At 37.9% G+C, this 25,449-nt stretch overlaps 1 protein-coding gene across 2 annotated transcripts in view; it reads left to right on the top strand.

Moving 5' to 3' along the window:
- LOC131028861 (piezo-type mechanosensitive ion channel homolog) overlaps positions 1-25,449 on the top strand; it is a 293,857-nt gene that overhangs the window by 191,634 nt on the left and 76,774 nt on the right. For both annotated transcript variants that reach the window (XM_057959226.2, XM_057959227.2), the window contains 4 exons: positions 3,055-3,291; positions 3,515-5,104; positions 5,322-7,936; positions 8,113-8,508. In XM_057959226.2, the coding sequence (XP_057815209.2) occupies positions 3,055-3,291; positions 3,515-5,104; positions 5,322-7,936; positions 8,113-8,508 (4,838 nt within the window). The remainder of the gene's footprint in view (positions 1-3,054; positions 3,292-3,514; positions 5,105-5,321; positions 7,937-8,112; positions 8,509-25,449) is intronic.

Genomic DNA, 25,449 nt, shown 5'->3' with positions numbered 1-25,449 from the left:
TCTAGATCTACTGGAGGTGATTAAGCCATGTGGTGAACCCCGAAGGAGATGCTGACCACCAAGTCAACAACAAGATTTTCTCATGGAAAACCCTTTCAGGTAAAAAACCACGGTAAAAAGGTTCTATTAAAAATTTGAGCACCAACTCAACATGAAGAGCAGTAACAGTGAAGCATCCACTCCACTAATCAGGCACCAACCCGATTCAAAGAGCACCAACTCTGAAAGATAACCTGTTCTGAAATAGAATCTCCTTCTCAAGGAAAATCTACCAGCAATCAGGATGAAACATATGGAGCACAGAAATCATCCTTTTTGGTTCGGCAGCTACAACAATTGTACACTCACAGCAAACCATCACAAGAAAGAACACAATGTCTGCAATCGACTATTCACACTCCAAAAGACAACAATACCATATCACAACTATGTCCACACGGCACTTTAAAAAAATTTAACTGCATCCATCAATTCCACTCCCTCTACATTCAATGCTAGCACACATTAAATTATAATAGTGATTTTTCATTTCTGCTCACTAAAGTTGCCTCTTCAACACCACGATATATTTCAATCAATTATTTTCATGACGTTTTCTTCAATAAATACGATGGCTGTTCAGTTTGCATACTTCCCAGGAAAAATACGATGAATGTTTTTTAAATTTAATCCCTTCTCCTGCACTTCACACACTTCCCTCCAAGACGTCTCCCTATGAGTCTCTTTCATCGATCACAAGATCCCTACTGAATGCCAAGTGATCAGTATCAACATCAATTATCTCGTAGGCTTTATGATTGTCACTATACCCTATAAGCATCAACTTTTGACTCTTTGAGCCACATTTGGTTCTCTTTGCATCTATTATCTAGACATATGCAGTAGAACCAAAAACCTTCGGATGACTTACCTTTGGCTTTTTCCCAAACCAAGCTTACTCTGGGGTCTTCTCCTTTCATTGCTCAAAGCTTATTGGGAACACTCCTATTCACCAACATACACCAAGCCATCTTTGTAATTGTATGGTTCCTGCTCTTGACCATTCCATTTTGCTGTGGAGTATAGAGTGTTGTGAATTGACATTTAATTCAATTAGGACCGAATTGAGTGAATTCATTTGAACAGAATTTGCCTCCATTATCAAACCTGATAAACGAATAGTTTATCCTGTGTAAGTCTGTGTTAATCATTGGGCTCATGATTTTGGTGCTTATGAGATTCAAAATGCTGCCAAAATTGGTGGCAATAAGTTACTTTTAAAGGCCATTTAAGAGGAGAATATGATTTTGTATTAATTTGATGCTTGCAGGGCTTTTTGTTTTTGAAGGATATGACATTGGGGACTGGTTAACGTCCTTGGTATGGTTGAGGGGCATCATGTTGAGGGACATTATGATGCCCCTTGTATATCCCAAGAGCACTAGGGCATAAGAGGGATGTCACCATATATTTTTAACAAAATAACGATAAAATAAACATGGTAGTGACATTTTCTACTTTGTCCCAATGCCCTGGAGACGACCCAAACATCCAAGATATGTTGTTAGACTGTGGGGAGGCATCCTTCGGGGACTATGGTTTGGATCCATTATAGACAAGCCTAAAATCAAGCTCATGTAATAGGATCCCAAATATCAGTCCCATATAGAATTGTAGATTGAAATTGCATTGAAGAAGCTTGCAAGGATATGCTGAAAATTTATTTAAAAACATTGGTTTTCTTGGAATAAAATGAGATATGCCACTTACAATAATGTGATTGATAATTAAACATCATACTGAAACATGAATAAGTATAAGCCCTTGTTATTTCTACAGGTTCACCATTGTAGAAATATAGGAACGTCAATATGGCACCACTTAATATGACGTAGACCATGAACTTTATTTTACCATGGTTTGCCTCAAGTTAGCTAAAATTGCAAAAACAAATAAGGCAATCAAATTATTTGTAGAATTGTTGGCCAAGTGAGAGATAAGGACTACATCATCAACAAAGAATCGTATCGAGGTTAGCAATGATGTAATGTACAACCATAATCAAAATGAGCTTGTTGCTGAAGAAAATCCTTAAACTCATCAATGTAAATATCGAAAAGAGTAGGCATGAGAGAGCATACTTGGTTGACTTTGATGGTACGGTTAACAGAGTTGGAGCGGCTATGTGAGTCTGAAATTGGCCACCACTTAATTTTACCATGGTTTGCCACTACCACTTCAATATGGCAGCACTTAATATGATGTAGACCATGAACTTTATTTCACCATGGTTTGCCACAAGTTAGCTAAAATTGCGAAAACAAATTACGCAATCAAATTGTTTGTGTTACTGTTGGCCAAGTGAGAGATAAGGACTACATCATCAACAAAGAATAGTATAAAGGTTAGCACTGATGTAATGTACAACCATAATCAAAATAAGTTTGTTGCTGAAGAAAATCCTTAAACTCATCGATGTAAATATCGAAAAGAGTAGGCATGAGAGAGCATACTTGGTTGACTTTGATGGTACAGTTAACAGAGTTGGACAGGCTACGTGAGTCTGAAATTGGCCACCATCTGTCTTGCAGAGCCTCATAATGAAATAAATTGAAACACCAATGTCACAGCTTTTGGACAAGCAGATGTTTCAAAAAATAATCTCAGAATCATGGCTAGTGCCAACGAAGTATGTGAGTTCTAATGTCCTTCAAAACAATAAATACTATAATACTAAAAATATTGTTGAATTTGTATAGCCACGTTAGCAATTGAGGTACTCTAGTCTAGGGAAAGCTTCAGGTGTTTATATTTGGACTAATCCTGTGTGGGAATTCACTTTTGAATTTTGATAGGATTATGCAACTTACATGTCTATTTTCTTTAATTTGTAACTTCTGTGGAGCCTCTTTCTACCTTCCTCTTTCTATTATCTCTAATTGTATTTTTGAGCCCCATTGACCTATTATGGTCACTGGTAAACATTAATATAATTTCTTTCTATTCTTTCTTTCAGATTTGTAATGGGTAAGTGTAACAAGTTGAAAACTAAGTTTCTTGTATGCTCTATTACAGGTCTATCAAATCATGCAAGTGTTTGGGAATTTGCTAACATTGCACTGCTCTTATGCTTTACTGCAATTCAAATTCATGGCTTAGAAGTGCTACTTTCATTGGCGACAATTATACAGCAGAGTCCGCAGCCACCATTTGGGATTGGCTTTATGAAGGTTGGGTTCAACAAATTTTTATTGTTGACCATATATTCTCCACATGATTTGAGATATAGTCATTTGGATAAAACTCCACTAGGTAAGACGAGATTTACTTGAATCATATGCCTTACTATTTCTGAAAAGATGACATAATAATTTTTATTGAGGTTTCAAAACTATATTTTGCTATATATGGTAGTTATACTAGGAAATAGTTGGATGGTTTTATAAAAAATAATTTTAGTGTTGTTAAATGGGATGATAAATATTTTTATTTCTTTTGAATAGCCTCACAATTTCATGTCTGGTAATTCTTGCAGTGAGCTGGATAACAAAGTATCTCTCTTATCTAGGCCAAAGATCTCGAGAACTATATCGTGCATGGGGCACATACATTGCATCTTTGACCATACTTGCCACTGTATATTTTGTGAGTCCTAATTATGTATCCTTTGGCTACCTTTTCTTTCTGCTGATCTGGATTATCGGCCGTCAACTTGGGGAGAAGACAAGGAGGCGTCTATGGCTACCTTTAATGATTTATGCTATTCTGGTTTTTGTACTTATCTATGTTTTGAGCAACTTCCCAAACCTTCAGGCCTGGCTTTCATCAAGGATGCCACTCTATTCATATATGGGATTCAGACCTGGAGCTTCATTGATCAAGAATGTCTGGGAATCTCTTTTAATTTTGATTGTAATGCAGCTACACAGATATGAAAGGATGGAAAGTTCAGCTGAGCTACCTTGTGGGAATGTTGATGAATCCATCCAGTCAAATATTGGAATTATTGGATTTGTTAAAAGATTTCTTATATGGCATAGTGGGAAGGTTTTAGCAGTTGCAGTTTTTTATGCTAGTATTTCTCCAGTCAGTGCGTTTGGTTTTATTTATCTTATTACTCTACTATTTACAACCAGGTTTCCAAAGACTTCCCGTTTTCCAGCTAAATTTTATACATGCTATACAGGATTCCTAATTGCATTTGAATACTTGTTCCAGATGTGGGGCAGTCAGGCTCAGATGTTCCCTGGTCAAAAATTAGCAGACCTTTCAACATGGCTAGGTCTTAAAGTCTTTGGAAATGGTTTCTGGGGGATTGAATCAGGATTGCGAAGCAAATTTTTTGTCATAGTAGCCTGTACACTTCAATATAATGTTTTCCGATGGCTTGAACAGTTACCAAGTTCTTTGATTAATACAGAAGAGTGTGAAGAACCATGTCATTTGTTTATTTCTCATGAAACAAAACTAGAGAGAGATGCTGAAGCTGCCCAAGAAAGAAGTCCATTACTGGCTAGGCCTTTATATCAGGAGAAGTGTCATTTGGATGGTGATTTTGACACTGATAAACTGGGTAAAAAGTCAGGAAATGGACCTTGCTCTCTGTTTGGCACTCAAGTGAGTTTAGGATCAGGAGGACTCGGTTTGGAAACAGGGTTATCAGATCATTCCCCTCATGAGTATTCAATTTCTTCTTTCTGGGGAAGCTCTAGAGAAAGCCACAAATGGAATAAGAAAGTGTTGTTTACCTTGAGAAAGGAGAGGTATGAGGCCCAATTATGCACAGTAAAGCTTTATGCAAAATTTTGGGTTGAGAACTTTTTCAACCTGTTTGGCCTGGAGATGAATATGCTTACATTGTTACTTGCAAGCTTTATTGTATTAAATTCAATATCACTCTTTTATGTAGCAGTCCTTGGCCTCTGCATTCTATTGAACAAAAAGGCAGTTCATTTGCTGTGGCCTGTATGTGTTTTCTTGTTTGCCTGCATTCTTATCATTGAATATTTGGCTCTTGGGAATGTTTTTCCACAATGGACTCATCATGATGCTACTGAAGTGCACTGTCACAATTGCTGGGACAGCTCAAAACTCCACTATAGTTATTGCATAAAATGCTGGTTAGGTAAATTTCTTTATCTTTCAAAATTTGCAAATAAGAATATTGCATTTTTTAATAGATACTTATTACTGACCTGTCATGCAAGCTGTAAAATGACGTATCATCTTTTATAACAGATTTTAACTTTGTAGATATAAATGTAAACTGAGCAAAATTGAGAAGTATAATTTTCTTTAAGCATGATTTACAAGGAATGCTAAATATGTAATTTCTATTGCAGGAGTTGTTGTTGATGACCGTCAAATGCTTGTAACTTATTTTATGGTATTTTTTATTGCATCCTTGAAATTGCGTGCAAGTGGAAACTCCTCTGCTGGTTATTTATCTGATTCATATCATCAGCTGCATTCTCAGAGAATTAATACATCAGTTTGGGAAGAAATTTTATTTGAAACAAAGGGGCAATGGACCTGGTTTGACCATTTAAGATTGTTCTTTTACCGTCATTTATTAGATGTAGTCCTAATGCTGGTTTTGATCACTGGGACACTTGAGTATGATATTTTACATCTTGGCTATTTGGGGTTTGCCTTAGTATTTTTCCGAATGAGGCATACAATCATGAAAAAGAAAAACAGAATTTTCAGGCTCTTACGTTTGTACAATTTTTTACTCATTGTTTTATCCCTTGTATTTCAAGCTCCATTCTTCGGAGATGTTGAGAATGGAACACATTCGATAACAGGTTTTCTTTATGGTGTTGTTGGGCTCTATAAGTATGATTATGGTTTTCGAATTACTTCTCGTTCAGCTTTGGTAGATATTATTATATTTTGTCTTCTTAGTCTTCAGTCTTTTATATTCCAGTTGAAAGCATTTGATGAGGTGTTGAACTATATTGAGGCAGAGAAAATTGATGCAATGTTACATTCTCAAGAGAAGAAGGCAGCTTGGAAGACTGCACAGTTGCAGCATAGTCGTGAAATTGAGGAACGGAAACAAAAACGTCGCATGCAAGTGGAAAAGACGAAGGTGGAAATGACTCATTTGCAAAGCCATCTCACAGAGCCATATTCTGCTCGAAATCATAGCAATCCTTGTTTGGCATGTCAGATTAACAATCAAGGAAGCACACCCTCGCAGATTGAATCCATGGATAAAATTCAGCACCATTCAGAGAAATGCAATGGGATATCTACAAAGCAACAAATGTTTGACAAGCTACAGCATGAGCAGTTACCATACTTTTGTGATGATAATGTGGGAAACCTCAGGAGCGTGATAAAGCGAAAGAATTCACACCTTCAGGAGCTTCCATGCCCAACTATCACTTCAAGAGGTGGGAGAGGAATGGATGAAGGATCGAAAGAAAAGATTCAAAAGCAGTCTAGTAATTCTCCCACTTTTGAGATCACTGAACTGGAAGAGCCTGTCAATGGAGCTCAAAAATCAGAGAGTATCAAAGGTATTAAGATAGAAAAGGGTAAAGAACATAAAGAGAATCCTTTGGCTTCTGCTGTTCAGCTGATTGGAGATGGTGTTGCCCAGGTGCACTCATTGGGAAATCAAGCTGTAGCAAATATTGTAAACTTTTTCAACATAGAGCAGAATGATTCAGATTTCAGTGAGGTGTCTTCTGCCGAGGACAAACAAAATGACCTGCCCAGTGATGTAAATGACATTAGAGAATTTGATCCAGGACTTCTTGATGGAACATTGCCATTGCATACAAGTCAAAAATGTGTTGAATCTGATGAGAAAAGCGAATGGTTTAGAAAACTTTCTCTCTACTGCTGGTCAAAGATTCAATCCAATACTGATGCTATCTGCTATGCTTGTTTTGTCCTTGTATTCCTTTGGAATTTTAGTTTGTTGACCATGTTTTATCTGGCAGTTCTATTCTTATATGCTCTCCTTGTAAATCCTGGTCCAAGTCACTTTTTCTGGCTGGCAATGCTAATCTATACAGAGCTGAACATTTTTATTCAGTATGCATATCAAATCGGTGTTAACCACTGTGGACTGAAAATTGGTTCTCATTTGCGATGGGAAATAGGATTTCCTACAACTGATGTAACTTCATCATTTGTGACTACTATTTTCCCACTGTTTATAGTGTATTTTTCTACTCTTATACAGAGTTCAATTAAGGCCCGAGATGGTGAATGGATGTTGGTTACTGAGAATGTGTTTCATGGCAACAGGATGACTTTTATGAAAAGAAATTATAGAACAATGCAGTTGAAGGAGATGCTGGGTTTTATCTTACATTCAGTTATTAATACTGTGAAAATGACTGGAAGAGGCCTTAGGAGGTACTGGGATTCACTAATTCATGGTTCAGAATCTCCTCCATATTTTGTGCAAATTTCAATGAATGTAATGGACTGGCCACATGATGGGATTCAACCTGAGAAAATCGAGTCCGCTATAAACAGGCTGCTTGACATTTATCATAAGAATTGGTGCAAGGAAATTTCACCTTTGGCTAGGCATCTTGTAAGTCGTGTTCGTGTTGAAAGCATTGAAAATAGCTCTGAAGATGCTAATGTGGCCCTAGCAGTTTTTGAAGTAATAAATGTTTCTTCTTTAAGTACCTGTCCTGAAAGTGCAAAGTATATGTCACTTACACCTGCTGCAGATGTGGCATGTGAACTTCAGAGGGCAAAGGAGGCTGGTCTTATTGAGAAATCAGGCTTTCCATATCCTATTATATCTGTAATTGCAGGAGGAAAGAGGGAAATTGATTTGTATGCCTATATCTTTTGTGCAGATTTGGTTGCATTTTTCCTCGTTGCAATATTCTACCAATCTATGATAAAACACAATAATCAATTCCTCGATGTATATCAATTGGAGGATCAATTCCCAAAAGAATTTGTATTTGTTTTGATGGTATGTGTAGCTTCTCTTATATTATTTTCTGAAAGGTTATCTCAGAACTTGTATTCTTGTATGTTAATATTTCTTCATACATGTGTTAAGGATTGGAGTTGATGAGTGAAATGTTTTCTATGTAAATTCTCCTTGGCATGCAAGCTTATCATTGTTTCCTATTGTACTCTTGGCAGGTTCTGTTTTTCCTAATCATGGTTGATCGCATCATTTACCTTTGTTCATTCGCCCTAGGGAAAGTTATCAGTTATTTTTTTAGCCTTGTGCTATTTACATACTCTGTCACAGAGTTTGCATGGAATATGGAATCTCAAGGTCAATATAGTGGAGAATTTGCCCTTCGTGCATTTTATCTCACCAAAGCAGTATCTTTGTCACTACAAGCATTGCAAATCAAGTTTGGGCTTCCTCATAAGAGCATGCTATATGGACAGTTTCTTACAAGCAGAGTTACAAATACAAACCATCTGGGTTTTCGCATTTATCGAGCCTTACCTTTCCTGTATGAACTTCGCTGTGTCTTGGACTGGTCATGCACAACCACTTCTTTAACTATGTACGATTGGTTGAAGGTTAGAATGTTTTCACTTTAGAGGTCATTTTAAATTTGCTTGCATATATTTTATGATATCTATGTTCTAGTAAGTGGAATTTAAATCTATTTTCAGAAGTAATCAAATTGTTTTTTCAAGAATGCATCTTATATATATTAAGAAGGAACATAAGATCTACATCAATCAAGCAAAATACTTGATTGGTAATGTTGTCCTATAAAAACTACCAAGAATAACATCTGATTCTTTACCCAAATTGACAAAGAGTTGCATTGTCTTGCAATAGTTAGTACTGGCTTCAGTCATGTATAGCCAATTCCTTTGAATTTTTCAACATGCTAGGTGGAATGAAGAATTAATTTTTTAAAAGTTTTCATGGCATCTTTCCTTTCAAAGTTAATCAAAAGATGATGCTATTATGGTGTACCTGTTGGAAATATTGTCATTGATGTCAAAGGGATCAAGACAACCTACAGCAGACTATAGTATTCGGTATAAGAATCACACGTGTGAAGGAAACATGCCAAGGGACGGACTAAAATATGAAGGCAATCAATACAACTGATAAATGAAAATGCAGTAGAATCTATTAAGAGTCAACGTGGGTATAACTAAACTGCAATCAGAAGTCATGAAATAAAAAGAACACACACACACACACAACATACACACACATGCGTGCACACACTCACTCACACAGAGAGAGAGAGAGAGAGAGAGAGAGAGAGAGAGAGAGAGAGAGCTGGCCGAATCCTTTATGATGGGGTATTTAAGCAAGGTAAGTTAGAGATAAACAAGAGAAGTTCTTTAATGCAATATCATACAAATTAGTGCAGAAAAATGAAGACTGAGAGCAGTGACACATGAAGAATAATTCAGATCCATACCAGATATATTAATAAAATTGTTAAATGTGAGAAGAGCACAATATATGATGATAGTTTAAGAGCAGATCTGTAGCTTAAATTAGAAGAGAACTTAAGGCAGAAATACTTGTGGAGGCAGTGCACATTGTGATCAGAATTGGGAGTGAATTCATTGCAATGTTTGAATCAGATTTGTGAAAGAACTCAAACTTTTGAAGGGAAGACTTACATCATTCAAAGTCAGATTTGTGATCGGAATTGTATACATCACTTGAATTAGATTTGTAAGAACTCAGACTTGTGAAGGATATACTTATATCATTCAAAGACAGATTTGCGATCAGAATTTTATTCATCACTTGAATCAGATTTTTAAGAAGAACTCAGACTTTTGAAGGAAGACTTACATCATTCAAAGTCAGAAAGATGGACATTCCTAGAAAATATGCTTTACTGATATCTTTCTAAGAATACACAAAGGGCCAAACATCTCATGCTATTGAGTCCTTATTGAATTGCAATGGGGAAACGTTAACCATCACCAATCATCACGTTCAAGTGAAATTTTAAGGTTTGTTTCTAGAGTTCGAGATATCTTCCATATATTTTCCCCTAGTATTTATTTTACTATTGTAGGTTACTGTGCTTTCAAGAACTATTGACCTACTTTAGTACTTGGGGTGGACAATAATAGAATTTCTCTCATTCTTCTAGGTTTATGTACTTCCCATATTTTGTTAAACAATATAACATTAGTTGATTTATATATGTCTGTTATGCCATTAAATCTGCACTCTTATCGAGAGGTCTGTACATCTCACCCTCTCTCCTAATTCTGTTTTAACTAGTGTAACTGTGATCTATGCAAAGAAGTTTACAGTCCTGCTGATTTAGTTTTCAAAGATATTAGTCTTGTTGCTCATACGAACAGACCCCCTTCCCTTGTCAGCATCCACCCTTTTGTCATTCTAAGATCTGATGGAGTTACCCACAATCCCATACCATTCTCTGCTTCTGCAGGTATACCAAACCGTTTTCATGAGAAAACTTCAAGGCATGCTTCTCCATCCAACTTTTATTTGAAAATTTCTCTAGCGAATATGAATTGTTTCAGAAAATGGAATAAAAGGGGTCTGATATGGCACTCTTTGATCAGTGCGTATCACTCTTCCTTACCCATACTCAGTGACAAAAGGAGATTCAAGTACTTTTCATTTTGTATGAAAAACCAGATTGAATCTTTGTGTTAGCTGCACTGAAGTCGCCAACATTATCACATCAAAACCAAAGTTATTGAATAGAATCTATCTGATTAAAAGAAGCAAAAATCAACTTGCAAAGCTGTTTCATAAGAAATCCAAACAGGGTGCTCATAAAAAAGCTGGTCAACACATTTCAGAATCAGCATAATTCAATGCTATCAATAGCAATGGACTCAAACTCTGTTTAAGGCTATTACAGTTGGAATACCTACCATTCAGAGTCATCTCTGCCGGTGTTTTGAGGAAACAGGAGGCAACAAAACCACTTTTTTAATGTTCCTATCTGCCATAATCTCTGATCTTCTTTGAATGCATTTCTTACTTCTGTTTCAATGCTGTTGTGATACGTATGTATTGCTAAATATTGTCTTCATCATTATGTTGTAAAATAATTTTTAACTTGTTTTAGTGGTTAAAGTTTTACTCTTAATATAATTTTCTACTTTTTCCCTTATATGGGCTTCATCCTATTAGCATTTGTTGTAATTTCCAATATTTTGGCTTAAATATTTAACTAGAACCTTAAAAAACCCTAGATTAAATTAATGTTTACACAACATTCATGGCTTAGTATATTATACTACTGAATTTCTCGTTTTACTCTAAAATAACAAACTCAAAGACAATTCTACCCAAAATCTAGCAAACCCACAAAATTCCTTTTCTTTCAGGTATTTACATCGATTGGCTTAAATATTTAATTAGAACCTTAAAAAACCTTAGATTAAATGAATGTTTACACAACATTCATGGCTTAACATTATAGTAATGAATTTCTTGTTTTACTCTAAAATAACAAATCCAAAAACAATTGTACCCTTAATTTAGCAAACCCACAAAACTCCCTTCCTTTCATGCATTTACATGGATAACTTAATTCATGAATTGGGCGCACAATAGAAGATAAATTACAGAATTGTATTGATATTAAACGAGTTTGAAATGCTTTACAATATGTTGTCACAACAGCTGTGGCAAAATGAAGTACAAATGTTTATATCCACAACAACTATAAGTGTCGTGTAGACTGCATATTGCTGATAGGTATCATCATTAAAGTCCAATACGACCTTTGGCTAGACAGCTTGTTCAGATAAGAGGGCTTTTGTCCTTTAAATGAGATCTTAAGGGTTTTATCCTTTGATCTCCAACATATTGGTGGGTTTTTGTCCTCAAATTTGGGTGTTTGAAGTTTGAACACAAGTGCTTAGAATGGTTTTTCAGTTATGAATATTTTTCAGAATTATCTTTATTCTAACTTTGAATCCTTTAAATGCTAATATCTCTTGATTGGTACGCGGTAGAGAGCACCCAAATATAACAAGCATTCTTTTTCCCTTAAATTGTGCTTGAAATCATTCATGTGCTTGGATGTAATTGGGAGGCATGGGGGAAAGCTTTTTGTGACTTGCAATGTCCTTTGCAATGAGTAGGTTTGAGACCCTAATTACCTTATTAATGGTAGCCACAATCTTCTTTATTCACATCATTGGATGTACATGTGGATTCATGCCCTAATATCAAATAATGTTTTTTGAGAGAAAATATTTTTTGGAAGTTGTTACCTTAGACTTGAGCATTAATGGTGCTTTGAGACAAGTCGGGAGGTAAGTTAGATGAATATTGCAAATAGGCAGGAGTCTCAGAGTATTAGGCTTAGAGACACCTTGCGACACATACCATTGGTTAAGGATCGAAGCTTGGGTTGGAGGCATGTTGGTAGGGTCATGTTTTGAACTTCGACAAGGCAAAGGAAATATATAGGGGATGGACGTGAGGTATGCTTGGATGGGGTAGTCCATCTTCCGGACAAGAGACATGTAGAGTTAATGTAATTCAAAAGTCTAGTAGGGACCAAGGAAAAGTTGGACTTTGGCAGGAAAGCATGCCTAGATGAGGAGCTCCTAACCTTTGATTATTGAAAAATACTTAAAAGGTTGTGAATGCTTCCTTGCTTATAGAATTTGAGGAGCTTGTTAGAATGTTTGTCATTGATGTCAAGATACATTAGAAAATCTGATATGTTATATGAAATCTACAGAAATCTTAGTCTGATATTTGCAGATTGAATTGGCAATAAAGGACAAACACAAGCCTTTGATCTTCAATATACTTTCCATCGCTAAGTTTTCCGATGACATGAATCTGTGTTATGTGTTCTGGTTTCAGTTTGTGCTCTCCTGTCTTGTGATATTGCAGATGTGTGTGAATGCATTATCAAAATTGAAAACAATGTTTATGAACATCTTCACAGTCAGATTGATCTATATGTCTGTTATTTTGGTTGGAATTATTTATTGTTTTTAGCAAATTCGTTATGTCAGAGAACTCATTACTTACGTCTTGTACAAAGGAATGATTAAGGTTTTGGTTATGTAGACTTCGGGTATAACTGCAGTCGGTTGTAACTAACAGCAAACTTTATTTCTGTTATTGTTGTTAAGTTTGGTGATGCAATGTATTTCTTTTCGGCAATCAAAGTTGTTTCGAGATTAATCATAGTTGTTAAAGGGGTCAGTTGGAACTGTCAACCATCTACCCTTTTGTTGTAACCGAAGGTAGTTGCAATTTCTTTAAACAGTTTTTAACTAGCTTACATCTATTCATTTGATGAAAAAGAGATAAAACATGAAAAATTCCGATGAAGGAGAAGTTTTGTTAAAGAATGCTGAGAGAGTTATATAGAGAAATCTGTATGTAGAAACACAGAAGGCTGTGTATTGTTCAGAACATCAAAACTAATAAACAAGAGTTTGTATTAGAACATTCAGTGTGCTGTGCAAAGATACTGAGAATATGAATAAGAATGCTGTTGAATGGTGAAAGGAACTTTGTCATTGTAAGATGCTGATGGTATGCAAATCATGGTGAAATTTGAGGTATGATGTGATTATATATTCTTTTTGTTTTTGACAGAGCAAAACAGTGCTGCAAGTGCATGTTGTTTTCAATTCAGATTGTGAACAAGGTCAGCAGTGATATATATATGTCATACGTTGCTTGATGAAGTTGTGTTAAGTTGGTGTGAACAGGGGCTTCTTTACAGATTGCAAACAGAGTACAAAAGCCTGTTTCCAGACTGAATATAAGACTGGTTCATTTATCTGAAGACTTGTGATGTTCTATTTGTAAACAATTTCAATATAATTTCAGTACTGTATTGTTTCAAATTTTGAGTCAGAAAATTCATTTAGTTGTGATATTCTTTAGGTCGGTGCCTTGAGAGTGCTGTGTTGGTGCTCAGACTGAGGATTTTATGTTTGTGAGAGTTGGTGCTCTTAAACAAGGAGTTTGATGAGGGTTGGTGCCTTAAGAATTTGCATAATCTATTGATTTTTTAGGCTGGATTAGGACAGTAGATCCTAGCAGCATTTCTCACCGTGGGTTTTCCCATTCCGGGTTTTCCACGTATTCCTTGTGTTCTGGTCTCTACTTGTTGCATTCTTTTCAGTTCAGATTTTAAATTACTTAGTGTTTTTAGAACATTTAATTGTTTAAGTATTTGAAAGTATAATTCACTACTGATTCACCCCCTGCTCTCAGTAGTAACATTATGTTCTACAGTGCTTAAACTGACATTGTAAGAAATAAGAAGATTGTACATATAAAATAGGATCAAGGGTCATGTGGAAAATAGGAAATAGTTATTTTGGTCCATAACACAATTTATGGAAAAACGGGATGTGACATTTGTCTCTTCTACGTGGTTTTTGTACAATGTAATGCTTTACTTCAATCTATATATATTGCTTCTTTTTTTATAAAATAAAATAAAAATAAAAATTCTTAATACTCTACTTCCCATCTCTTTGGTAAGGTCTTGAAGCTTGAATTTACATCTTGAAAATATACCTTTCAAGAGTCAATCTACAAAGAAACCTCATTCCATAAGATATATAAATCACTTATTGTAATATAATTATTGGGAATCAACTAAGTGCTAATGTTGAGTGATTCTTGATGACCCATCTTTTTTAAGTAGGGATTCACTAGAACCCATGTCTAAGCATGAATGGTCTATTTGGCACTCATTGCATCCAAGTGATTTTCATAGAATTAAAGCATTAAAATATAATGAGAGATTATATGTGTAATGTCTCTAGCAAGAATGTTAACCAATTTTCACCAAAATCTAAAATCAATGCAAACCCAAGTTCTTTTTAGTCATCAAGGTCTTGATGTGGGCAAGGTGATAGCATACAAAAACTAAGATGTGGAGAAAAAGTGATTAATTTTGAACATACTAGCAGCATATTGTAGTTTACAATGAATGATAAATACGCAGATATGATCAATATCACTTATAGATAACAAGTAGATTTGATCAATGCCAAATTGGCTAGTAACAAGCAGATCCAATCAATGTCAAATTGACAGATAACTGCAGGACCAATCAATGCCATACTGTCAAGTAACATGCGGATGTTGGAATTGTTGATGGGCAAACTGACACATGCAACATAGGAAGGGTAGAGTTTACCTTTCCTCTCCTGAAATAAATATTCGATATTCTTGATGTGTTTTTTATTCACAATCATACATAGAATAAAATACCAAAAGTATCTTATCCTCTCTTGAATAAAGTCTCTCAAATGCTATGCTTCACGATCAAATGAGACAACTCCAAGGTCTCTACTGTTAGGTCTTGACTCGTGGATAAGCTCAATGGTTGATGTGATTGCTGGTAATCCAAGGGGACTTACATTGAATGCATGAATGTTGAACGCTTGGATGTTGCTGGAACTTAGATTCTAACTACTTGCTTGGAGGATAAAAAAGAGAAAAAGAGATGGGTTTAGGAAGACTACACTACTCCTAAAAATGCAAGAGACAATGAACGATGAGGTGAAATTCAACTAATCTTTGCTTCGCCATCAACAAACAACTCTACAAAGCTAGTGCGATCCCCTAAGGTAGGCACATGATGTCAAATCGCTATCAACAACAGAGACACCATCAAGGCAATGCATATCAAAGTGTGAATAGCAATTGAAGTTAAGCTCATTAAGGATTCCGATTGACCACACAAGGCAAACTTACAATCAACAAATCACTAATGGTATGGATATATGAATTTCATCATTAATTATTCACAATTCCTTTCATTCATCTAATCAACATGAAAGCAAATGAGAAGTAGAAACCATGTATCTTGTTGAAATAACACATTTCACCATATCTTCAATGAAAAAAGTATATCCATTTGCAAGCCTTAGCAACAATTTCTTCTTCTCCTACTCTATTCTAACTTCTAACTTCTAATCTGTCTATTCTTCAATTCTTCTAACATCAACCTGCTATTAACTATTAACCCTTACAAATGAGGAGATTTGAGCCTTTTATAGACAACTCTTTACAATGAGTGGCTCAGATTGATCCACAATCAATGGCCGAGATTACAAGATGGAAACCCTAATTAGGGTTTGTTACAACTTACAACAAACTCCTTCTGGCCAATGAGAAAATTACATTTGATTTGAAAACATGTCCATCTCGATTTCTAACCAATGAGAATTGAGGGTAGGTATCTCGACTTTTGTGCCTCTTCCTTGGGTGAATCAGGTACATTGCATCTAGACACGTGTTGTGTGTTGCACACGCTCCCTGTCGCCGACAGGGTCCCCCTTCCCTTTTTTGAGCCTTTCGTCTTCGCCCTGTTGAGTTTCGCGTAGAGTGTCTCGCGTCCTTTCGAGCGAGTCCGCGATCGGTCCATGAAGTGATGATGTTGAAAGAAAAGAGCCGATGATTCCATTAGGCTAGTCTAGCCCTCGGGCACGAATACCAAGAGATTGTTCAAAATTATGAAATCGCCTCGAATAGGTGCAAGGTGATAGAAGTTGGCGAAGCCTGCCAAGCAAAGAACAATGCATTTGAAGGTCGCATGATGACCCAAAATTGTCATTTTTCGCGATGAGATAGATTACATGAGGTTTGTTTTTACGGAGTTTACGAGATTTGAACGAATGACGATTTTCGACAGCCAGAGAAGGAGCGAATTTCGTTTCAAAATGCCAAAGTTAACAAACTCGCCCAAGTGCCCAAGCTCGCACTTCTTGAGGAAAAGTTTAAAAAACACCAAAATGCCCAGGAGGGGGCGAATTTCGGACTTTCTAGCCAAAATGAGAGAAATTCACAAAAAATTGCCAAAATAGGCCTAAGGTCCGAAAATCCACAAGGTTTGCAAAATCGCCTAGGGGGCCGAATTTCGGACCCTGGGGTTGAAATTTTAGAAAAGTTAAAAACTTGGCAAAATCGCCCAAAATGCCGAATTTCGGACCCTGGGGATAGAATTTTAGAAATTACCTCTAAGTTTGCAAAAACCCCCCCCAAGGTCCGAATTTCACTTAAGTTGTCTAATTTCGGACCCTGGGGCCTAAATTTCAAAATTTGTTAAGTTGCAAAAGGTGCCTTAATGTTCGAAAAACACTTTAAAGTTGACAAAGTTGTGAAAAGCTCCGAAAATTGCAAAAAACTCCCTAAGGTCTGAAAAGTTCAAAAAATTCGCAAAAGTGCCTTAAGGTCCAAAAATTTGATAAGTTTGCGAAAACTCCTATAAGTGCCGAATTTCGGACCCTAAGGGCAGAATGAAAAAAATTGATAAGTTCATGGAAATGACAAAGGGTCCGAAGTTTGCAGAAGCTGCGTGAGTGCTGAAAATCGCGAAGGAAGGGAGTATTGCGGGAGAGTAGAGTTAGAGAGTTTTAAAGTTTGCAAAATCGTCAAAAAACACCAAACTTAGGCGACAAGACAAATGGTGCGAAGAGTTCATTAGTTTTCAAACCTCTCCAAGGTCCGAAATTCGCCATAAATCCTCAAAGTCGCAACGCGTAGGGCAAATGAAGGAATTCGAAATTGTTAAAACCCCTCCATTCCTCTGAAGATCACAACGCCATAGCTCCAAAGTTCGCGATCCGGAGGATGAGGCTGTGCAGAAGTTGAAGTTTTTTAAAGATCCCTCATTCTGCCGAAATTTGGGTAAATCGCGTGAGAAAAAGTTCACATGAGGGTTAAAGAGAGATACGGAGCCAATTTAGCATAATTTGCATCCAAAGTAAAATGCTGACATAAACCATTCCAAACATTCAAGTTTAGATTGCCGTTTTGTCTAAGCTGAAAAAATCGCTTAGTCTAAAACTCAACATTGCAAATTCCTTTCAAACTGCAGCCACGAAAATTTGAATTAGAGAGATAACCGTTGGAATTCAAATTTGCAGATTTATCCATTCGTTTTTGCACAACAAGTCGGGCAATTTCTCGCCATCCATTTTCATCAGGTAAGTACGCTTTGTCTCTCTTGATCGTCTGAAATATTTACAAATTGGATGCATGCATGTGCAAAATTGATTAGAGTGCTTAAGTCTTCAAAATTTGCATCTTTTTCCAATTATTAAAGCGTCATTCAAAGCAGTCGAAGATTAGAATTTGCTCCTAAGTTTTAACCAGAAATTGCATTTTCAAACTTAGGAGAATTTTTGGAGCTTTGTCCCTTTTGAAAATTAATCCAAAAAATGCTTAAGTATAAATTCGCGATCAAAAGCTTCATGAATAAATGTTTTGCTCGATCGAGCTCTCGGCTAGCAATATCACTCTGTCTCCAATTTAAATTTTGAATTAATCCTTGAATGCTGGAGTATTCTCTATCTAACCCGCCTTACTTCTTTTGTATCGCCTCGTAATCCGCGTCCGACTATGCAGGATAAATGCCTAAATCGGCGGTAGAATCATCAAAGACGCCCGCTACAGCCAAGACATCGCGAGCATCCAAATCAGATATCCCACGCAAAGTTGAAAGGATGAAGTATCAGTATCAAAGAGGGGGATTGAGGGAGTCAAAAGTTCAGAGCGTCTGGGACAACGTCGGTGACATTGACCTAGGCCATATTGACATCCAGGACTTCAAGAATTGGGTCTTCTCCCCTAACGCATATGGCAAGCCTAGACAGATGGTGGAAAGTGGCATCGCCCAAGCGGTGGGATTTCCTCCAGCAGTACAAAATTATGAGTTAGTGGTAGAGGCTGCCCGACATTATCAGCCAGGTTCCAGATTGGTGCTCCTCGAGAATATGACTCTCGCCAACTTCACTCCTGAGGCCATTGGCGACGCATTCGACATTCCCTTCCCAAACAATCCCACGGCCACGACTGTAGATGAAGCACAAGGGGCATATGATATGAATCCGGCCAGATGCAGAACACTGATCAACGAAGAGTGGTACAAGGAGAGAAGGCTTCCAATCGCCAGAATTGGGAAAAAGACCCCAAGAAGTGACTTTCATAATGAGCATGGGGATATGGTCACATTACTCAGCCGGGTCATGGGACTTCCTAAATCCAACTACTTTGAAGAGTAGATGTTTTATTTCATAGAGCAAGTCTTCGCTGGGAAGTCTAAGTTTGACTGGGCCCAGATTATAAGCAACAACATCCACGCTCAGGTAATTGAACTCGAGAGCAAAAAGTACTTCACTATGACCTCTTACTTGGTCTACATGTTTGCCAAGAACTAGCCACTGCCAGCTTTGATAATGAAAGGTGAAATCGGGAATGGGCTTGGTCAGGTAAAGGTCTATGATTGTTACCCGCAGCTGCACTACCAAGATATAGCTCAGAGAGAAAAGAACAACCCAACTTATGCAGTTGGCCAATAGGAGCGCGTCAATGACGCCTTCACAGTGCGCCTGGTCAGGCTAATGCAGGGAGGATTACACATAAGGCTCTCAGAGCAAGCTACTATTCTAGTACAGAGATACGGAGCCTGGTTCATCCAGTTCCCAAGGTTCTCCTATATCCGAATAGCGGGCTTTGATGGTGCCCCTCTCCGACTTCCACGGTACCCAACCAACAAGATAGTTCTTATGGAGGTCGCAAGGCAGTCACGTCTGGCCGACATCGTACTCAGAGAGAGCAAGCAACCTGGATTCACATTCCCCATGATTATAGGCAACCAGGATGTCCACCTGAAAAACCCCCACCCTAGCGGAGGAATCCCTTGCAGAGCTGGCCTCTTATGGCCTACAAGAGCATTTTGCAAGGAAATATTTCGATCATGATAATCTGGCAAAGAGAGCCTATGGTAGGCGGTACAGTGCAAAGGAATCAGTTGAAGACTATTGGAAAAATTGCTTTGATGATTACGAGGTCCGGAGACGTGAATATTCTAGGCTGAGTGTGTAGCAAATGCGGCTCTTTGAATACCGTTGGGTCCCAGATCAACTCACAGATTCAGGGAATTGCCTCTAGGTCCAAGAATTTGAGGCAGTAAGGCATCTTTTGCCAGGCATTGATTGGTCCCAGGACCCTATCACTGATTTTGAGGCAGTCATGGCAGCCCCGGCAAGATATATAGACCAATAGTTGCATCAACAAATTGAGCGACTAATTCATGAAGGAGTCGAGTTCACCTACCACTTAATGGGCAGCCTCGATTCTCAGTCTTCCAAAGATGAGGGAACTTCCAGTACACCCAGAGAAGAAATTGAGAAACCTGAGAAGAGAAAGAAGGCTAAGGATTGCAGAGGGACTCAGACGTCCAAGAGAACAAGAAGGGAAAAGATTCCTATAAGAAGACCAGAGGTCACTTCATCGTCAAAGGACCCCAGTTCATCCGATGATGTAGTAGAATTAGATTATATACCTGCTCTGCCTTCCTAGAGTGACATTGATGCGTTTGAAGCTAATGATCCTCCCGCACCCGACATGCTAGATGCCGAACTAAGGGCTATTGAATCAACCGAATCGGGTAACCAAATAGAGGAAGGAGAGATTCCATCCATTCAAGGGATCGAAGTGCATGAACCCACGCAACAGAGCCGTCATGAGTTACTGCTCCACAATACGATCAAAGACAACTCTACCGTTGAAGGAGAGCAAAGGACAGAGGAGACCTGCGAGCTCGAAAGAACTGAAGAGCAACCATCACACGAGGGCACCAGACAATTGTTCAGTGAAGTGGGAGAGAATTCAGCTGCAAGCAAGGAACTTGGCACCTCCTCCACCCCTCCGGTAGCAGAATAGCTGCGAATCTGTGATGAGTAGGCTGAAAACATTAAAGAACAGAATGCAGACTTAACCATATCATCAGCCCAGACAGTACCTCAAGAATGGTTGATTGCCAGAGCCCAGCACAAGGCCGCCACCAAACCACCTATTGATTTGGAGGACATCTTCTCGTGCATAGACCAAGCTAAAGCTAAGGGGAAGAAAAAGCCCAAAGCATATTCTAGAATGACTAAAGATGATCAAAGGAACCGCACTCTTCACATTGCCACCCCACCTGTAGACAAGCCAACAGATCAGATTACACTGGCAGATTATAGCATCACAACTGTCCCCATTGGACGAGCCACTAAGGAGCAAGAAAAAGAAGAATTCAAGGATTCAGCGCAGAACATACTCAAGCAGCTTGAAGAGATAACAGCTGAAAAGGACATGTATCGGGCTCGTGCTGAGCAGGCCGAGGGATACATTAATCAACTCCTAAGACCTTTACACAATGCTTTCGAATCCCATATTCCCCCAACAACATTAGCACAGAAAACCACAACAGAATTTGAAGGAGTATGGGACACCACAAGGGCCGTCAGGGAATGGATTCGAAGTCTCAAGGCGAAGGGGGAGCTAATCATTAAGGATGTAAAGGAAATGACCCACCATCGAGAAACCGTTTTGGTCAAATTATACGAGATGAAGTGGGAATGCCTCATAATTCACAAAGCAGTTACTACAACTCTTCCTCTCATGACGGCTCTCTTCTGGACCCATCCGCAGATTCCTACACTGTCCGACATCTTAAACCCCCACGACGTCAACATTTTCAAGGAATGGTACTGGACTATCAACATGAGGAATGACACAAAGGCCACCATTAACAAAGAGCAAGAGACATGCGAAGAAATTCTGAGAAACACTAGGGACCTCGATGGAGTAATCCTCCGATCCATGGTTTTGGGCTGGCAAAATAGCCTGTCCGATCCCGTAATCCATCGAGACTGGGAGGACAGATTAAAATAGACAAGGTCACCTACTCTACAGAGGACCTAGATTTTGCTAGTAAATTACACTCTGATATCTTGAGTTTTGAGGCTAATCGGTCCAGCTGGCAAGACAGTTTGAAGCACATAGATCATTATCTGGAGAGCATGCAGTACAAAATTCATCATCCCCCTATGCCTCCATTTAGTATGCTATTTCAATTATGCATCAGGTTCCAGGGGTATGTTCGTGAGGAATGCACAGCAGGTCGAGACCTTTGGCAAGAATATTTGCATGGAGAGGATCAATTCTTGGTGAAAGCGTCTGAAAATGGAAAAGAGAAAGTGATTTCTTAAAAGTGTTTTTTTCCCTTTAAATCTTGAAAATGCACTTTTGGACCAAAAGGTCATGTTCGACTTCTAAGTCAACTAAAATGTAAAACTTTATGTATGCACCTTTTTGGATTATTTCTGAATATGTTCTAATTACCTTTTTGGGTAGTTATTACTCCCTTTGGGGTGGTTGTTGATGTTTGCCTCCGATTTATGGGTATGGGCAGCCATGTTTTATAGATGAATCTGAGCCACTTGTTTAGGTTAGATCTTGGCCATTCATCCATTTTTGAAGCCTATTTAAGGGACTGGTTTTCCCTCATTTTGTAAGAAGTTCTTGGATTGTTGCAAAAGCTCTGGCGAAATTTATAGGATTTAATGCAAAGTTAAGACTGTTTCCAAATTTCCTTGTGAGTGCATGGTCTCCTTCTTCATTAATTTAGAAATTTTTTCAGTTATGATTATTTCCTTTATATAGCATTTTCAAATAAACATCCGATAGAATCCTCGCAGTTCACACCATTAGGGAATGGCTGATTGTCTTTCCTTCTGCATGGTTAATCTGAACCTTTCAGATGCTTAGTTCGGTTATCAAGTGCTCACTAAATGAATGTAAAAGTTCTGATGTTGTATTTAATAGCATGAAAATCCAACTTTCCTTTGAAGATCGCACTAGATTGATGCAAGTATTGTGCTTAAATCGTTGGTAATGCTTAATTTAGTTATTTGGAGGTTTCCGTTTGTTTACTGAATCTGCTATCTTAGTTAAAATTTATATTTTTCTGCATCTCTCTGTCCCTATCCTTCCTTTTTTCCCTTTTTTTTATCAAGAGAATCCGCAGTCCTATTGAAAGCAGTATCAACCCAACTTAAACCATTTCATAAGCAAGACCATTAAAGCTTTGGGGAACTCATCCAACAATCATCTATCTCACCGTAAGTCCCCCTTGTGTTTCCAGCAAAACACATCAAACCACTAAGCAATCCCGCAGTTAAGACCTGACAAACGAAACCTTGAGGTTGTCCCCTTTGATCAAACGTAAGAAATAGCATTAGGGATTTCCTTATCTCAAGAGAGGATAGGATACATAGCAAGTTTATTCTATTCTGCGTTGGCCGTATGGAGTTTGCAGCAATGCGATTTCAGACGCGTCAACAACACGCTGACATGAAACCCTTTGGTTGATTGAGTGATGACAAGGATGCCACCTCAACTTGCACTTGTAGACTTGATTCATCATCATGAATGAGTATTGAGTAATATCTCTTGATACTCAACATCTCAAGCTTTAGCATTGATGATGATGATGACATGTTCCCAAATTATATCATGTTGTTGAAGCTAATCTTCTAACTTTGATTAACTCTTTTGGAACTATCCTTTTGAATGTCTCAATGCTGAAAGCCATGAAGGTGCAAGGTGTATATGTTGACTTCCTCTTAGTCTTGAATCTTGATATTGCCTTGGAATGAACCCTTGATGTCACAACCACTTTTTTACTCCTTTGGAATTCCTTCTTTATGATTCCCTTCGTGCTGTTGATTCTTTCATCCACATCCTTGGATGTGTGGATCATATTCTTGTATTAGTGAATCCTTCCCACGCCATTTAGGTGTCCCTTGTGAAGTTCTCTTAGTGGATCAAACATCAGGTCTGATTTTAATGACCTAACTCAGGTCTGCACCAAATTAGCTCCTTGAATCGTTTTGAGATAAATTTTCCGACTGTTGAAACCTTTCTTATATATATGCCTCCCTGAATTGCTTCATACACAGTCGATTTGATTGCATTTTGAACATTTTCCTTTCAAACTTAAACCTTGGAGCTAGCAACCACCCTTATGTATGATCATCAAGGAAAATTTTGGACCTTTCCAATAGTAAAGGAAGAAAATTTGGACCTTTTGACCAGCAAAGGAAGTGGGATCGGGCTTTTTGGAGGGCAATGGAAGTGGGTTCAAATCACCATCTCCAGCAAGCTGTTACCAATCTTCTCTAACTTGATCAATCCTCATGTCAATCTTTTGTGTCAAAGGAAAGGTTGCATTTGTATTAAGGCAAAGAGACATTCACAAGTGTTGTTCCATCCTCTTAAACCCTCCTCTCTACTACAAGAACATCATTAACCTTCAAACAAATGTTTGTGCACAGATCAGTCACTAGGGGATCAAAAGAAACATGCTATATACCAGATCAGTACTTGCTAGGATCAAGATTATCACTTGCAAAGGAAGTAATTTTGGACTTATTCAGTAGCAAAGGAAGTCATTTCGGACTTCTTGAGGGGCAAAGGAAGTCATTTTGGGGTTTTGAGGAGGCAATGGAAGTGCCATCAGGATTTTGAGGAGGCAATGGAAGTCATCTTAAATTGTCTCCAGCTTGCTCTCAGCCTTTCAACCACCAAGAAACCTCAAAAGTTACTTCTTCCATAAAAATCTCTAAATTTCTTGAGTTTTTCACTTTCCCGAGTCCACCTGAGTCTGACTCTGAGTCCCGAGTCTGAGTCCAAGTCCTGTTTCTTTGGGCAAAACTGATCATAACAGCCTTAAGTACTTTTTAGAACAAAAAAATCTCAATGAAAGGCAGCAAAAGTGGGTCAATAAGATCCAAGAATATGAATTTGACATTGAATATGTAAAGGGAAAAAGAATGTTGCTGCTGATGCATTATCTAGGAAGCCATCTATTGTTGCTCTTTGTTCATTGAGTGAGATTTCAGCTGATTGGAAATCTCAACTGTTGGTAGAATATTCCAATAATCAACATGCTTGTGAAATTATGGATGGAATCATTCAGGATGATAGATACACGGTTGTGGATGATGTGATTTACTATAAGGGAAGAATATATTTGGTTTCGGAAGCTAAACTGAAAAATCAGATTTTACATGCTTACCATGACACACTTATAGTAGGACACTAGGGATATGGCAAGACTTACATGTAGATTAGAGAGGTTCTCCTGGAAAGGTCTCAAAGATGATGTTTTACAGCATGTAAGGGAATGTATTACTTGCCAACAAAATAAAACTGAAAATACATACCCTACTGGTCTGATGCAACCATTACCCGTTCCGGAGCAAAAATGGACAAGAATTTCGATGGATTTCATCACTGGACTTCCCAAGGTACAAGGGAAAGATTGCATATATGTAGTTGTGGACAGGTTGACAAAATATGCTCATTTCTTTCCCATAGCAGCAGATTATACAGCTTCACAGGTTGCTGATATATTTTTTCAAAGAGGTATTTCGGCTTCATGGTCTTCCAAAGACCATTGTCAGTGACCATGATAGTAGGTTCATGAATTCTTTTTGGCAAGAATTGTTTAGACTCATTGGCACAGAGTTGACTCCCAACACCAGTTACCATCCTCAAACTGATGGTTAGACTGAGATTGTGAATAAGTGGATTGAGGGGTATCTACACGACTATGTGTCAAGGTAGCAACGTGCTCGGGTTCGTTGGGTGTATCTAGGAGAGTTGTGCTACAACACGACACATCATATGTCTATTGATATGTCTCCTTT

The sequence above is a fragment of the Cryptomeria japonica genome, chromosome 8, assembly GCF_030272615.1.
Source record: "Cryptomeria japonica chromosome 8, Sugi_1.0, whole genome shotgun sequence".
Lineage (NCBI taxonomy): Eukaryota > Viridiplantae > Streptophyta > Pinopsida > Cupressales > Cupressaceae > Cryptomeria > Cryptomeria japonica.
Note: the sequence above shows the minus strand (reverse complement) of the source record. Positions and strands in the feature narration are given on the sequence as shown.